At 50.5% G+C, this 16,763-nt stretch overlaps 1 protein-coding gene across 1 annotated transcript in view; it reads right to left on the bottom strand.

The window, feature by feature from the left end:
* LOC147235135 (titin-like) overlaps window positions 1–16,763 on the bottom strand; it is a 183,393-nt gene that overhangs the window by 11,223 nt on the left and 155,407 nt on the right. The window contains exons 218-247 of the mRNA XM_086146017.1: window positions 16,392–16,688; window positions 15,642–16,229; window positions 15,231–15,533; window positions 14,842–15,138; window positions 14,314–14,601; window positions 13,906–14,205; window positions 13,501–13,652; window positions 13,267–13,417; window positions 12,880–13,179; window positions 10,666–12,432; window positions 10,283–10,576; window positions 9,907–10,194; window positions 9,518–9,817; window positions 8,710–9,044; window positions 6,696–8,427; window positions 6,293–6,595; window positions 5,845–6,156; window positions 5,469–5,759; window positions 5,050–5,349; window positions 4,595–4,736; window positions 4,345–4,508; window positions 3,961–4,263; window positions 3,516–3,797; window positions 2,828–3,421; window positions 2,450–2,740; window positions 2,068–2,367; window positions 1,289–1,591; window positions 899–1,201; window positions 547–815; window positions 148–463 (exon numbers count right to left, since the gene is read on the bottom strand). Of these exons, the coding sequence (XP_086002143.1) occupies window positions 148–463; window positions 547–815; window positions 899–1,201; window positions 1,289–1,591; window positions 2,068–2,367; window positions 2,450–2,740; window positions 2,828–3,421; window positions 3,516–3,797; window positions 3,961–4,263; window positions 4,345–4,508; window positions 4,595–4,736; window positions 5,050–5,349; window positions 5,469–5,759; window positions 5,845–6,156; window positions 6,293–6,595; window positions 6,696–8,427; window positions 8,710–9,044; window positions 9,518–9,817; window positions 9,907–10,194; window positions 10,283–10,576; window positions 10,666–12,432; window positions 12,880–13,179; window positions 13,267–13,417; window positions 13,501–13,652; window positions 13,906–14,205; window positions 14,314–14,601; window positions 14,842–15,138; window positions 15,231–15,533; window positions 15,642–16,229; window positions 16,392–16,688 (11,865 nt within the window). The remainder of the gene's footprint in view (window positions 1–147; window positions 464–546; window positions 816–898; window positions 1,202–1,288; window positions 1,592–2,067; window positions 2,368–2,449; window positions 2,741–2,827; window positions 3,422–3,515; window positions 3,798–3,960; window positions 4,264–4,344; window positions 4,509–4,594; window positions 4,737–5,049; window positions 5,350–5,468; window positions 5,760–5,844; window positions 6,157–6,292; window positions 6,596–6,695; window positions 8,428–8,709; window positions 9,045–9,517; window positions 9,818–9,906; window positions 10,195–10,282; window positions 10,577–10,665; window positions 12,433–12,879; window positions 13,180–13,266; window positions 13,418–13,500; window positions 13,653–13,905; window positions 14,206–14,313; window positions 14,602–14,841; window positions 15,139–15,230; window positions 15,534–15,641; window positions 16,230–16,391; window positions 16,689–16,763) is intronic.

Here is a 16,763-nt window from a genome sequence, read left to right as displayed (position 1 = left end):
CATTTAAGGACCTCAGGAGTCTTTCAATACCAATGAGAGCCAGCGGTTTCTAATAGTTCGTTTGGCTCGGCATTGAAGCAGCTTCGAAGATGCCCTCAAAGCACTCCAACAGTACCGGGCTGCTTTGCAGACAACTGAGATACTCACACAGAGGTGTCTTTGGCGTGACGGTCTCTTCGGACTTCAGTGATCTGCTGATGCCGAACAGGTTCTCGGCGGAGACCCTGAAGTGGTACTGCACGCTCTCCTTCAGGCCTTTAACTATGAGGGAGGTCTCCGTGACCCGGGCGTTCACTGTGTACCAGGCGGCCTTGGGGACTTCACGCCTTTCCACGACGTATCCCAGGATGTCTGACCCACCGTCGTCCGACGGGGGCCTCCAACTGACACGAACCGACCTGGCCTGGATGTCGTCAAACTCAAGAGGGCCCTCCGGAACATCGGGGCGGCCAATCACCTTCACCTACGGTAACGTGGAGGAGATGAACATGAATCCAAACCCGTTTAAAATGAAAGTTTCCGCACTGGCACTGAGCAGAGGCTCACCTTGATGTAAACAGCCTTCCTGCCACACTTGTTCTCCAGCACCAGATCGTAGGTGCCGGTATCATCTTTGTGAGCTTCTTTGATGACCAACTCGGTGACGTCATCATGGGTGGCGATCATGGCACGGTGGGAGATATCCCGCCCATCCTTGGTCCATTTACAGATCGGGACGGGTTTACCCTTGATGGGTACAGACAGGCAGATGACTCCGCCCTGCCGCACCACGTAACCCTCCTCATATCTATGGTCAAGCTCGAAATCTGGATACTCTGCAGGGGGCAAACGTACATCTCATTTAAAAATTTCACGAGACGGAAATGTACGATATGATTGCTTGGCTGCATTCTCCTACCGAGCATTTCCTGGACTTTAACCACTCCGGGAATCTCTGCAGGTTCTCCAGTGCCACCAGCATTGCATGCGATGACTCTAAACCGGTACTCCGCACCCTGAGGCATGTGTGTGAGTGTGTACTCGCACATCTTGGTGGGTGTGGTGTTGCACAGGGTCCACTCCACTTGATCTACCTTCTGCATCTCGATCAGATAGCCCGAAACAAGTGAGCCGCCTTCCTCTTCGGGTGGCAGCCAGGCCAGAGATACCGAGGTTCTGGTGGTGTCTGTGACTCTGGGCTGCACAGGAGGACCTGGAGGTTCTGTTGAAGGACGTGGAATGAGCGGCGTGTAGAACCGATCCACACGTCACATCGATGATATGACATTAAACTCGGCGAGTCACGTACCGATGGGATCCATCGCGACTGTAACGGCAGAGCTCTCGCTGGGCTTTCCTGTTCCCCTGGAGTTGATGGCGGTGACCCGGTGTTCGTACTCCAAGCCCTCAATGAGGCCGGATGAGCGGTACCTGGTCATGGTGACCGGGTTCTTGTTGATCCTCAACCACCTGTCGGCGCGGGCCTCTTTCCGCTCGATGATGTAGCCGGCGATAGTGGAGCCACCATTGTCCTCTGGTGGCTGCCAAGTCAAGGTCATGCCTTCATGGGTGACGTCAAGTATCTCGGGTCTGCTTGGTGGTCCAGGGATGGCTGTGGAAGAGAAAATGGTTCGTAGATGAACGTTTAAACGACCCAAAGATGACGTCTCTGAAGTGAGACGTCTGTGCAGCGACAGTTGAAATCCTGGCAAGAAACATATATGTTTTTATTTACAGTGGCAGTGTCTGGTATTTATACAAATGCTATCATAAAACACTCGGTGGATCCTCTCTCAGAAAACTGCGACATTTGCCGCTGCTCTCTATCCTACCCATTAAAATCTGAAGGGGTCAAGAACGACCGAAGAATGAAGGAGCTCGTGCGAGAATATGGGACCGTTTGGACATTTTGGACCGGAGTGTCGAGGGACGCTCGCGGTTTTCAAAACCGCAAATCGATTTCGCCACAGAAACAAACATCATATGGAACAGATGTGAGTTTGCCCAAATGGAAAACAAGACACTCTTCACGAATGATAACTCGCGGAAAGACGAGGAGGAAGAGAAGACGGACGCAGCGAGACTTACTTTTGGCACTCTTGCACTCCACCACCTCAGATTGCAGGAAGCCACCGACACCGAAGCGGTTCATGGCAGCGACACGGAACACATATTCGGTTCCTTCTGTGAGCCTGGTGAACTTGAAACAGGGTCGGGTCACCGATTCAGAAACGGTGATCCATCCGGGCCGGTGAGCGTCACGCTGCTCCACCACGTAGCCGCTAACGTTGGCACCTCCGTCCTTTTCTGGAGGTTCCCAGCTGACCGCCACGGACACGCCGTCCACCTCCTCGATCTTCACGGGGCCGACCGGGACGCCCGGTTTGTCTAGAACAAATATCAAGGTGGAAATGTCAATCAAAACATCGGTTATTGTTTTAACGGCGACTACCTTGCAAAATCTCCTTACCCAGGATTATGACTTTGATGACTTCAGTGGCCACACCAACAGCATTTTTCACCTCCAGCTTGTAGTATCCTGTGTCATTTATGGTGGTCTCGCGGATGACGAGGTGGCTATATTTGCCGTTGCTTTCGATCTTGATGCGGTCCAGGCTGTCCTTCAGCTTTACATCCCCGAAGAACCAGGAGCAGACGGGTTGCGGACGGGCCGCGATGGGTAGGTTGAGGTCGATGGGTTTGCCACGGTGCACATAGACAGTCTTCTGAGGTATGCCGGCGGTGTCGATCTTGGGACTCACTGCATTAAGGGGACGGAGTTTAGATGGAGAAACAGTCTAGCGAGCAGCTCGGCGGCTAGTAAGGTGCGCTCTGAGGTGCCGTTTACCTTTAATATCTTGAATGGTGACGGGCGTGACCGTATCCACAGGCTCACTGGCCCCTCGGCTATTGGTGGCCCGGATCCTGAACAGGTACTGGTCGTTCTCCGTCAGCGACTGGATGGTTTGCTTTGTCACGGATGACTTGACGGTTGCCGCTGTGCTCCATCTGTCGGTGCCCGCCTTGCAGGTGTCAATGACGAAGCCCGTCAGCCTGCTGCCGCCATCGTGCAGAGGCTTGTCCCATTGCAATGTGACAGAGGACTTGGTCACATCGGCCACGTTGAAGTTCAGAGGCACCGACGGTGCGTCGCACACCAGCACGGCCTCGGATGTCTCACAAGGCTCGCCAACTCCATAAATGTTCTCGGGCAGGACCCTGAAGAAGTAATGCACGCCCTCCTCCAGGCCAGTTATTCTGAACAGGGTCTTTCGACACTCTGTGGTCACGGTCTTATACGACTTCATGCTGGCTTCCCGCTTCTCCACGATGTAGTTGCTGACATGAGCGCCGCCGTCGATGCTCGGAACATCCCAGGTGATAACAACGGACTCCTTGGTGTAGTCCTTGACTTTCACAGAAGCCGGCGGGCCAGGAGTGTCTGTGGGAGCGGAAAACAAGAGGGGCTCTTCAAAAAACCCCTGAATACTGCCACGTAACCGTCAGAAGACTGAGCGCTGGAAGCGACGACTCACCGTACACTTTGACCAGAACCGTTGCCGTCTTCTTGCCCGATGGGTTCTCGGCTTCGACGACGTACTTTCCGGAGTCGTAGCGGTTGACCTTCTCCACGATCAGCATGGTGTAGCTGTCGGTGGTCTCAATGTAGCCACGATGCTGCAGCTCAACACCCGTCTTCCTCCAGGCCACCACTGGGGTCGGCCGGCCTCCGACGGTCACAAACAGCCGCAGGGTTCCTCCGGCACGTAGACAGACTGTCTTCTTCAGATCATCGTCCAGTTCCAGGTCAGGCATTTCTGAGGATTTGTTATAAAATTCGGTGAATCGTCAACATCTTATCTGATTTCGGTCTGTCGTTGTTGTCATGAGCGTCGGATGGAAAATCCAATCCCGTGATTATAGAACATTCTGTGACATTCAAGTGTCATGGATTTTTTGGGGGGATAATTGCAGACTCACCGACTTTCTCCAGTGGTTCAACCTCAGCGCTGGGCTCGCTGAACTCTCCGGTGCCGTTGCTGTTAATGGCCGCCACCCTGAATCGGTACTTCTTATTCGCTGACAAGCCAGCGGCCACGTACTCATTGGTCGTGATGGCCTTGGTGGTGGCGCGGTACCACTGCTCAGAACCCTCCTCCAGAATCTCCACGACATAGCCGGAGACCTCTGAGCCACCATCGTACATGGGCCTGGTCCAGGTCATGCTGATGCTGTGCTTGGTTGTATCCTTGATACGTGGCATTGACGGAGGTGCCGGTGTGTCTGGGAGAAGAAAATGGAAAGAACATTTCATACGCAATGTCCCGAAAGAGGTTCAGGACAAACGTAAAGATAAGGTCTTACATGTGGGGTCTTTGCAGAGGATGTATGGCGAGGCATCACTTGGGTGGCTGAGGCCAGCAGCATTGACTGCCGTCACTCTGAACTGATAGTCGCTGCCCTCCAGCAAACCGGTGATCTTGAGACGTGTGTCGTACACGGTGTAGGTCTTATTCACACGAGTCCACCTGAACGACATCCATGATTTTATCATCTGCATGTCCCAAAGTGAGTGACGGTGCTGCCCGGGTCATTTGGACGAGGCGGCTCTTACCTGGTGCTGCTCTTTTCCCGTTTTTCCACAATGTAGTTTGTGATCTCACTGCCTCCGTCGCTCTCCGACTTCAGCCACTCAATGATGACATGCTCTTTGCCCACTGCCGTGGCCTCTGGAGTGCCCGGCTGGGACGGAACAGCTGAGAGAGAAGGTGGAGAGGAACGGGTCCAAAGAGTCAACAAAAAGTCTTGTTCGTGGCCTCTAGCGATTAACGGCAAACGCATTGGAGCGAAACCTTTTTTTTCAATGCAAATAGCGAAATCTAATGAGAAAAAGTGCTCACGATATAAACAATCATTCATCCGAAATTCTATAATTGGTGGTTTTGTACGTTTGTAATGCTTTTTTAATTTCACGAAGATTAAGAATAGTTTCCCGTGTTGTTGTTTGTGCCAATGCTAGCGTCTGGTAGAAGCTGCTGAAAGGCCGATGGTGTGGAAGAAACATCTTACTGTAAGCATTCCTGGCAACGACAGGTTCAGACTCCAAAGGAACTCCGGGTCCAAACTTGTTGACTCCACGGACTCTGAAGATATACTCGTTGTTCTTGATCAGCCGAGTGCTGACACAGGACAGTGACTTGCACTCCGACTCCATGATGACCCAATTGAGGCGGCTGGTCTCGCGGCGCTCCACAACGTAATGGGAGACGATGTCGCCGCCGTCCTCCAGAGGGATCTTCCAGGACACCGTACACTTCTCCTCTGTCACTCTGCTGATCACTATCTTATCAGCCGGAGGCCCAGGAGTGTCTGATGGGTGCAAAACAAAAGACCTAAATCAACATCGGCGGTTCCCAAAATGCAATTTACCCTCATGACTCATGTTGCGTTTAAAGTCCGATGCTCGGGTGAAGTAGCGCCCGACTGACCCAAAACTTTCACATTGACGGTGGCCGTCTTGATCCCGCTGGCGTTCTTGACGGTCAGGATGTATCTGCCGCTGTCGAATCTGTCACAGTTCTTGATGACAGCCATGGCTTTGGTGGCCGTGTAAGTCAGTGAGTATTTCTCTCCCAGCTCGAGCATCTTATCGCCCTTTGACCAGTAGACCGTGGGCTCCGGTTTGCCACCCACAGCTCCATCTAGGACCAGGTCTGAGCCGGCAGTGACCGTAACCGTCTCTCCCACCAACTTGCTGTCCAGCTCTGCTTTGGGAGGAGCTGCCACAGGAGAAATGCATTTGTTTTACACCTCCACAAACGAAGTAAACATATCAACAAGAAACCATCCGCGTCGCCATCTTACAGTATTCGTCTCTACACGTGACCGGTCCGGTGGACTCCGATGGCAGGCTATGAACGCCGGCAGCGTTTTTGGCGATGACACGGTACTCAAAGATCTCGCCCTCTCCTAGACCAGTGACGGTGAAGTAGTTCTCGGTGATGGTGGTGTAGTTGCACTTCAACCAGCGATTGTCGTTCCATTCGTCGGTGCTGTAGACTTTCCTTTCCACGATGTAGCCGACAATTTTGCTGCCGCCGTCATTGAAAGGCACGGTCCAGCACAAGGACACAGAGGAGCGCGTGACGTCGGTGACCTCGGGTTTACCGGGAGGATCTGGACACAGGGGAGGAGACTTATTGGTGCGAAGCCGTAATCATCTTTGAAATGATCTTATAAACGTAGACTTTAAGTCTATCGATTAGCGTCGTGTAACGTGTTTGATTCAAAACAAAGGTACGCTTGTCCTCACCGACAGGGTTGAACGCCACCACGGGTCTTGAGGCTTCACTGGCCTTGCTGATTCCAGCCAGGTTCATGGCGTACACTCTGAACTGATACTCCAGGCCCTCGATGAGGTTAGTCGCCTTGTATTGACAATCCAGGCAGGGCAGCTTGTTCTCCCTCACCCAGAGTATGGTGTTCCTCTCCTTCTTCTCAATCCAATAGCCTGTCACCTGGCTGCCACCGTCAGCATATGGAAGATCCCATTTGATGCCGATGGCGTTGGCAGACACAGACACCACATCGGGACGACTTGGGGGACTCGGGGGAACTGCAGAGATGAATTTAAGTTGAACAAAATATCATGCATCCCCAACTTCTAGCTTGAAACATCCCGGTTATTTACGTTTCATTGCGAGGGCAAGACTTACCGAACGGATGTTCAATTACGACAGCGGCCGACTCGATGGACTTGCTTACTCCAAACTTATTTTCTGCGCAAACTCTGAAGGTGTACTCCATGTACTTGGTAAGATGAGTGACCTTGATGGTGGTTCTCTTCACACTAGAATTGACCACTTGCCAAGAGGCAGAGCCTGACTCTCGCTTCTCCACAATGTAGTTGGAAATGTCCGTGCCGCCATCATCGGCCGGCTCTGACCAGGCAAGGTTGCAGGACTCAGAGGAGACACCGGAGATCTCCACGGGGCCCGTGGGAGGACTCGGCCTTCCGACCACCAACACGGTCACCGTGAAGGTTTTGGTTCCTGCAGCGTTTTCCAGGGTAAGGTAGTACTTGCCGCTGTCAGCTCTCTTGCTGTCTTTCACCACAAGAGTGGTTCTCTCTGTTGTAGTTTTGATGGAGACTCTGTCAGTTTCTTTCAACTTCATCTCCTCGAGCTTCCAGGTGACTTTTGGTGAGGGCCTGCCACTGATGGGGATGTCGATGGTGAAGGTATTGCTGATCTTGCAAGTGATGAGCTGGTTCGTGATGCTGCTGAGGTCGGCTGTAGGCTCAATGCGAGGTTCCTTGATCACCACAGAACTGAAGGTACCCTGAGGTTCACTGATTCCTGAGTCGTTCTTCGCCATGACTCTGAAGTCATACTCTGTGTTCTCAATTAGACCCTCGACGAGCATCTTCTGAGACTTGGTCTCTCCACTGGTAACCCAGTGGTCACTGCCTTTGGCTCTTAATTCGACGATGTAGCCTCTGATGCGGCTGCCTCCATCATGCTCGGGCTTCAACCACACAAGGGACGCTGTGGAGTTGGACGTATCGACCACGTCCAGTCTCTTAGGTGGTGCCGGCTCTTCTGTAGCGATGATGGGCTCCGTCATCTCATGAGGCTCTCCCTGGCCATACTGGTTGACAGCGATCACCCTGAACAAGTACGGCACACCGATATCCAGGCCAGTGATCCTGATCATCTGCCGGGAGCACTTGGTGCTGACCTCTCGCCAGGCCAGGCGGCTGGCCTCACGTTTGTCAATGATGTAATGGTGGATTCGGGACCCTCCGTCATTGGCGGGGGCATCCCACATCAGTGTTAACGCTCCGCGAGTGACGTCTTTGAAGCTGATGGTGCCCGGCGGTCCAGGTGTGTCCAGCACTTTGATGGTCAGCGTGATGGCCTTGCGCCCACTGTTGTTCTCGAGCGAAAGGGTGTATTTGCCGGCCTCATACCTCGTACAGCCCTCGATGGTTAAAGTAGAGAAGGAATCTGTGGTGTTGATGTCCGCCATGACAGGCAGCTCGCCGTCCACCTTAGACCAGGTGGCAAGAGGAGCTGGTTTGCCACGGAAAGCGACATGGAGGGAGACCGTGCCACCATTTTTAACAATGTGCGTCTGCTTGAAGCTGGCGTCGATTTCGATCTCAGGAGACGTAAGTCTGTCTAGAGCCTGCACGGCGCTGGGCATCTCGGAGAACTCGCCCTCGCCGGATCCGTTCACAGCACTGACTCTGAACTTGTAGAGCTCGCCGGGCAACAGGCCCTTGGCAGTGAACCTGTTGTGGATGCAGATCTGGGTGTTAACTCTGTGCCACTCTTCCAGACTGGCCTTGCACATGTCAATGTTGTATCCTATGATGGGCAACCCCCCGTCGAAGACTGGCTTCGTCCATTCTAGCGTGATGGAGGACTTGGTAGAGTCGATGACCTGAAAGAAAAAAAGCAAAAAACAAAATATTGAGGAACAACCTGTTGAATATATTGAAAAAAAAATCCAAACACTTTAATTTTTGGCATATTTAGTTTCGGTTGATACATGAAACATTTAATACTGAGTCTTTTGCGGGCTCTGTTTAACTAGAGACATAGGTTGTAGGACATACCGAGTGGCAACTAAAACATACACCCTTTTTAAATGATCTGATGGTTGAGGGACAACAATGAACCCCAAATGAACCCCATTCAATTCTGCGAGGTGATATAAACGCACTTTGATCACTGTCGGGGCGCTGGGAGCACTTGTTGGCTCTTTGCATTTGAAGAGCCTGGAGGTGCTGCTGGATGGTCCGATGCCGGCGCCGTTCTCAGCCATGACACGGAACTCGTACTCGTTTCCCTCGGTGAGGTTGGTGACACGATGTCTGAGCTCTGTGATGGGTCTCTTGGCAGAAACCTTCACCCAGCGCAAACTCTTCTTCTCTCGTCTCTCCAGGATGTAGTGTTTGATCTCATTTCCTCCATCGGATCTCGGCCTGGTCCAGCACAAGGTGATGCTATTTCCGGTCACATGGGTTGCATCCGGTGTACCAGGGGCCTCGGGGACGGCTAAACAGGAGAGGAGACAAAATCGTGAATTAACTGACTCGTGACGAAGAAAGGGAACCCGCCTTTTGGTGACTTTTCCTATTTATTCGTTTTGACAGAAATTTTGGAGTTGAACAAAACAAATTAATAAAAGCAAAAAACAAAAAAAACAACAACTGCCAGTTGTTGGGGCGCTGGTCCTACAGACGTGTCGGCTGAGATGAGATAAGATATGAGATAAGATAATTGACTCCAACTGCTCAAGTTTAATGAGAGACTTTTTTTTTCTATTACTACTATCTGCACAATCTTTAATGCTGCTGATGCCCATCGTGGGATCAGTGAAGCCTATCTTATCTTGAGAAGAAGTCTAGATATGGCTCTAGTTTCAGCGGAGTTCCTAACGTGCCCATGTCAGTTGCGTTCGGGGGCAGAGATTGATTCCTTTGGCCTCTAATAAGTAGAATGATATCATTAAAAAGTCAGCTACTTACTGTACTGCATCTGTGCGGTGATGGGAGCCGAGTCCAGAGGTTTGCCGACACCAAACTTGTTGACAGCAGAGATCCTGAACTGGTACTCATTGCCTTTGATGAGGTTTGTAGCATTGAAAGAGCAAGCCTCGCACTTGGAGGTGACTGTAGCCCAGGTGATCCTGGACGTCTCCCTCTTCTCCACGACGTAGTGAGTGATGGCGGCGCAGCCATCGTTCTCAGGAGGGTTCCACCAGACGGTGCACTTCTCTGCTGTGATGCCGGTGAACCGGATGGGACCGTCGACGGGTCCGGGAGTGTCTGGAGAGGAACGGGTGATAATTTCATTCAATCGACAATGGCCGCAAAATGCTTTTCACAATCCTAGACTAAAATTTAGATATACTCACCTTGAACTCTGACATTGACTTCAGCCTTCCTGGTGCCAGAGTTGTTTTTGGCCTCCACGGTATAAATGCCGCGGTGGTTCCTGTCCGCATCTCTAATAAACAGGCTGCTTGTGCCGATACCAGTGACGGTTTCAATGTCAACCATGGTCCTCTTGTCGATCTCCTTTCCATCCTTGTACCAGACAACCTGAGGAACCGGGCGTCCAGTGATGTTGCAACCGAGTTTGACGTTCTCTCCGGCCCTCAGAGTGAGTATCTGGTCGGGGGACCACTCAATTTCAGGAGCAACTGCAAAAAGAGACGAAGCTAATCAATCTGAGGAACGAGAAACCATCGGCCGTTCAACGGTACATTTAATGTCAGGGAGGTCACGTACTGCTCTCGTCCTTTGTCATAATGTATCCAGAGGAGTTTGATGGCGGACTGACGGTGCCAACTGCATTCCTGGCAATCACCCTGAATTCAAATCTATCTCCGGCAGACAACCCAGTCACGGTGAACTGGGTCTCGCTGACATCGGTGAAATTGCACCGCAGCCATTTGCCCCTGCCCTGGCGTCTCTCCACACTATAGGCGACAATCTTGCTGCCTCCATCCCTCTTGGGAACCTCCCATGTAAGGGTGACGGAGTCTCTAGTGCAGTCAATGCAGACAGGTGTGCCAGGAGGATCTAAGTGAAAAGAAACATGTTTTCAGCACACAAACGAGCGAGCTTCGGCGCTTACGGCGAATCTATTTCTGAACTTCATTTGCACTTACCGACCGGAGAGATGGCCCGAGCATGCTTGCTCTGTTCACTCACGGGACCGAGCCCAGCGTTGTTCTCAGCGTAGACTCTAAACGAGTACTCCAGCCCTTCCAAAAGACCGATGATCCTGTATTCTCGATTAGAGATAATGGAGGAGTTCACCTTCTGCCACAACAGACTGTTCCTGTCTTTTTTCTCGACATGGTATCCCAGAATAGGAGATCCTCCGTCGAATTCAGGAGCCTCCCAGCTGATGGTCATCCCGTCACTTGTGACGTTGAAAGCTACAGGCTTTGCCGGAGGCCCAGGTGGCTTGTACTGGTGCTGGGCGACGATATCTGAGGAGTTCAGCGGCTCGCTGACCCCATACTTGTTCTCTGCACGGACTCTGAACTGATATTCGGTTCCTTTGGCCAGGTTGGGAATCTTGAAGCTGGTGCGAACAACACTGGAGCAGACCATCTTCCAGTTGGCTTGGGACGTCTCCCGTTTCTCCACGCTGTAACAGGTGATCTCACTACCACCGTCCTCTTTGGGCTCATCCCAGGAGATAATGATACTCTGGGCTTTGATCTCGTCGAAGCGGATCGGACCTACGGGCACCGAGGGAGGTCCCACCGTGATCACGTTGATGTCAAAGTAGTTTTTGATGGCTCTGTTATCAAGAACCAAAGTGTATTGACCGGCATGCCCCTTCTCCGCTCCTCTGACCGTAACTGAAGTTTTATTGTCAGTGGTCCTGAAACGAATCCTTTCACTTTCCTTGAGCGGCAAATTGTCCTTCAGCCAGCTGATCGTGGGTTTTGGTTTTCCTTTGAAGGGCAGCTCAATGTGGATATTCTGACCGATACGAACGGCCAACTCTCCATTAGGGTAATCGCTGAGGCTGGCCTCTGGTGGAATGATGAAGTCCATTACTGGGATTGGACCAATTTGGGAGAAGTCACTGTTGCCCTTCTCATTCTTGGCAAACACCCTGAAGTCCACAAGAGAGTTTTCCTTGAGTTCAGTAACTTCACAGGTACAGCGCTTGCATGTCGCACCCAATGTCCAGTCAGTTTCTTCAAGGGTCCTCCTCTCAATGATGTATTCTGTAATATGGCTGCCACCGTCATGATCGGGTCTGGACCACTGCAGAGTCACAGAGGTCTTTGTGGAGTCAACCATCACCAGGTCTTTGACAGCTCCGGGCGTCTCCGTTGCTCTGACTGGCTCTGTGGTCTCACAGGTGTCACCGATGCCGAACTCATTTTCAGCCGACACACGGAAAAAGTAGGCCACATCCTCTTCCAGTCCTGACACCTTATAGGATGTGTTGGTGCACTCGTCGGTAATCAGCTGGTACGCCTTCATGGTGGAGGCCTTCTTCTCGACAATGTATTTAGTGACAGGTGAACCGCCGTCAATGAGAGGAGCCTCCCAGCTAAGTGTCAGTTTGCTCCTGGCCACATTCTTAATCATGAGTTTCTGGCAGGTGGAGGGGCTGTCCAGAACCTTCAGAGAAACTGTGATAATTTTCGGTTCTCCCACTCCATTCTCTATCTCCAACAGGTACTTTCCACAGTCGTCTCGAGTCACTTTAGGTATGAAGAGGGTGGTTGCACGCTCAGTGCTTGTGATGGTGTAGCGACTGTCGCTAGCTATGTTTCGGTCACCTCTGCGCCAGGTGACATTGGGTGTAGGACGCCCCTTCAGGGGAATGAAGACCTCCACATCGCGACCAGCTTTTGCCGTGTACTGGGTCGTCATGGGAACGTCCAAGTCCAAATCAGCCTCCTCTGAAGTAACGAGGGACAAGCAAATGAGCAGAAGTAAATTGCATTATTCATTTTAGGACCATAAAGCACAAAATATTATTTGGCTAAACACGAAACACAAATTGCCTTTCAGATGAATGAACTGTAGGCTTGTATGAATTCTCCCACAGAGCTCACAGGCGTTCCTGAGGAGGTGCATTTTTTTGGTGGGAGTTTGACTTTTCCCAGTTTCCACCCTGGAGAAATACCCCAGACCAATAAAATGCTAAGCTAATGTGTGCATGCTGAGCAGCTAGTACTCCGCCGGCTACAAATAAGTCAACAGTGTGTAGACGTTCAAAGAGTGAGGCTGCTTTCTTCAACATCAACCAAATATAGTAGAAGAAAATAGTAGCACATTTTATCCACTGCAACCCAAACTCTACATCTGTTTCATCCTGCATCTGGCGGCTGATAGGTTGTACAAACCCAGGATGTCTTTGGCTTGCACGGGCTGGTACATCTTGATGTACTCTCCTTTGCCTTTGCTATTGACAGCAGAAACTTTGAAGAAGTAGTAGGTTCCAGGCTTGAGGTGAGAAACCACATACTCGCAGGATTTAACCTGGGGATTAATGGTCACCCATTCTCGTTCCTCTGCGTTCATCTGCTCTACGACATAGTGCGTGACTTCGCTACCGCCGTCATAGACGGGCTTCTCCCAGCCGAGGGTGATGGAGGTCTTTGTAGAGTCAACCACATGCAATTTGGACGGCTCGCCCGGCAGATCTGAAGAAAGAAGACACATTTTCAGGAAATCGGTTCTCGTTACAACGAATGTTGACAAAGAATGTCAAAGAATGTTGACGACCGTACCAATGGGGTCGTAGGCCTTGTAGAGGTCAGAAGGCTCTGAGTAGTTTCCTGCTCCGGCCTTGTTGACAGCACACACTCTGTACTGGTACTCATTATTCTCAACAAGGCCAGTGACCTTCTGTCTGGTGTCTCTGATGGTGCCCTTGACCACCTGAATGAAAAAGGGCCGTGACACTTTTACATACCATTCAAACAAAGTTAAATGTTACATCCCCAGATAATCAGGATACAAACCTTGAACCACTGTAGGCTCTTCTTCTCCCTTTTCTCCAGATAGTAACCATCAATGTCACTGCCACCATCTACAGCAGGTCTTTCCCAGATGACTGTCATGGTGGACTTCGTGATCATGGTGACTTGAGGCTTTGACGGCTCACTTGGTGGAACTGTCGAAAATCGCAACGGTTTGTTAAGAGAAGATCATCCACTCGGATGCAGGCAGTCTTATGAATGTGTTTCCTATTAAATTTTACGCCAACAGCCGAGGATTGAACCATCTCCTTTCTTTACTACAGCATTATCTACTTATTGACTAAAATGGTAAGGATTAGGTGTAGTTGGTGAGTTCCTTTGACGAACGGTCTAGTCAAATTGTGTTGGTCTAGCGCTTATTTAAGCGGTAAAAAGCATATCGGTTACCAAAAGCATTCCTGGCGATGACTGGTTCGGACTCCAGTGGGTCTCCCACGCCGTACTTGTTGACTCCACGCACTCTGAAGATGTACTCATTGCCCCGGATGAGTCTGGGAACATTGACGATGCAATCGACCAGCTTTTCTGAGACCATGGACCACATGACCCGGCTGGTCTCTCTCTTTTCCACAATGTAATGAGTAACCATTGCGCCTCCCTCATCAGAGGGTGGAGACCACATGATGGTGATGTTGTCGGCTGTTACTTTCTTAAACTGAATCTCTCCTGCTGGGGGCCCTGGCTTGTCTGTGGACCAAAAGGATATTTTCTTCGATGTCTATTATGATGACTTTGGCATCAATCTTCAAAATGAGTTCAAATGAGTTTAATATGAAAAAAGAGAAAATCAATTACCTTGGATAAGCAGTCTGACAATGCCACAGGTAGATCCAAGGGAGTTCTTCACCTTGACCTCATAAGTACCCGAATTCAGGCGAGTCGTCTCCCTGAGGAACAAACTTGTGGACTCCGAGGTGTGTTTGAAGGTGAGTTGGGCACTGGACTTCAACTCCCTGCCATCCTTGAACCACTCAATCGTAGGAGCAGGTTTGGCAATGATGTTAAACTTGAGTTCCACATTTGAGCCAGCCATGTACTTCACCTCATTGAGATACTCCTGTGGTATTTCGATCTCTGGGGCCCCTGAGAGCAGTCAAAACAAGAGGCCCTTTTTTCACACACTGAAGACCCATATAGACTTTGAAGACAGATCCAAGGGGAGGTGCCCTACATGCTGCGGTATTTATCTTTTTCGGCAAAACTACAAAAGTCTTAAATTCGGATACGGCACTTTGTGACTTCTTCCTGAAACTTATGGAAATCTTTGAATTTGTAATAAAAGTGTTTTATGTGTGGTTCTTGCTGTGGTGTGATCTTACATACCGTAGGTATCCACGCAGGTGGCTGGTCCAGCAATCATGGAAGGATTGCTCACAGAGCCGACGGCGTTCCGAGCCAATACCCTGAACTCATACGTCTGATCCTGGGCAAGACCAGTCACGATGTAGCGGGTGTCCGAGATATTAGTAAGGTTGGTCTTGGACCACCTGCCGCCAACCACCTCTTTCTTTTCAACGATGTAGCCTGTGATTGGTGATCCGCCATCATAGTTTGGCCTCTCCCAAGTCAGGCTGATGGAGCTCTTGGTGATGTCACTGATGCGCACGTTGATGGGTGGTTCTATGGGAGGAGACGGCCCGCAATAATATTTTTATTAATATCAACGTAGAAACGAGCACCAACTAAGAAATGAGTAGTATTTAAAAACTCACCGCAGGCATCAATGGCCAACACTGCATCGGAAACGTTACTGAAGGCACTGATTCCGGCGGCATTCTCCGCCGCGACCTTGAACTCATAAATGAGTCCGGCGTTGATGTTTGTCACCTTGAAGTGTGTTGCACGGATCACCATTCTGTTGACTCTCTGCCAAAGAATGCTATTCCTGTCTTTCATTTGAAGATGGTAGCCATAGACGTGACTTCCCCCATCTGATTTTGGCTCTTTCCAGGCCACGGTGATGGCCTCCCTGGTTACAGCTGTGACCTCTGGAGTTGATGGCGCTTCAGGCACAGCTGCAGGGCAAGAGCGAAGGGAAAAGGTCAGTGCCGGGTTCATTGTGAGACAACACCACAGCACAAGAAACATGCAGATAATAAGAGCAACAGAGTACGAACACTCACTATAAGGAAGTCTAACGGTGACAGCTGGGGAGTCGATGTGTTCGCTGATTCCGTATCTGTTCTCTGCTCGTATTCTGAACTGATACTCTAGGCCTGTGGTGAGCTTCATGATCTTCATGGTACAGCGGGCCACAGCGGAAGAGACATCGATCCAGTTAGCTGTAGTTGTCTCTCTTTTCTGGATAATGTAATTGGTGATGGGACTGCCACCATCATATGCCGGCGGGAGCCACTTGAGACTAACACTGTCCTCTGTGACATCAAATAGTTCCACGGGTCCAAGAGGAACACTCGGGCAGTCCAGGACCACAATGTTAACGAAGGACTTCATGGTACCACTGGAGTTGGAGGCTGTGATATCGTAACGTCCAGAGTCGGCAGCGATGCTCTCGCGCAGTATGATCTTGATGCTATCTGGAGTGACTTCAAAATTGAACCTCATTGTCGACTTCAGCATCACGTTATCCTTTGACAGGGAAACCTTTGGCAAGGGTCTGCCTGTCAGGGGGATCTCACACTTAAGGGTGGAGCCGGCTCTAACAAATACTGTGTTGTGTGGGAAGTCCTTCATGATGACTTCCGGTGAATCTGTTAGAAATAGATAAAAAAACGAGAAGGGTAAGATATTCAATGAGGGGTGAGTCCAAACATCACATTCAAGAAGCAGAATTTCCAAGTCATTTGCAACTTATTAGAAGTCGGGTTATTTTTCGAACTATTATCATGAACAAATCAACGAGGTTCACTTACCAAGCTGGTCTTTGACCACTACAGGGATGACCATTTCCTTCGCATCACTGAATCCTGCATGGTTCTCAGCTTTGACCCTGAAGAAGTACTCTGCATTCTCCCTCAGACCAGACACGGTCAAGTGGAGGGACTTGGTAACACCGCATTTGACCCACTTCTCCTGTCCTTTTTCCAAAGTCTCCACCAGGTAACCGGTGACTCTGCTTCCCCCATCTTGTTCTGGTTTGGCCCAGGCTAGGGACACACTCTCCTTGGTCACATCAGTCACGCCAAGCTTGGCTGGCGGACTTGGTTTTTCTGAGAAAAGGGGATGTGATGTTAAAATAGGTGTGAGTGAATTTTGCACAAGAAAACAGTCACATTATCAGATGA

Source organism: Fistularia commersonii, chromosome 4, assembly GCF_037954325.1.
Source record: "Fistularia commersonii isolate RoL2024-O1a breed Wild chromosome 4, RoL_Fcom_v1.0, whole genome shotgun sequence".
NCBI lineage: Eukaryota > Metazoa > Chordata > Actinopteri > Syngnathiformes > Fistulariidae > Fistularia > Fistularia commersonii.
Note: the sequence above shows the minus strand (reverse complement) of the source record. Positions and strands in the feature narration are given on the sequence as shown.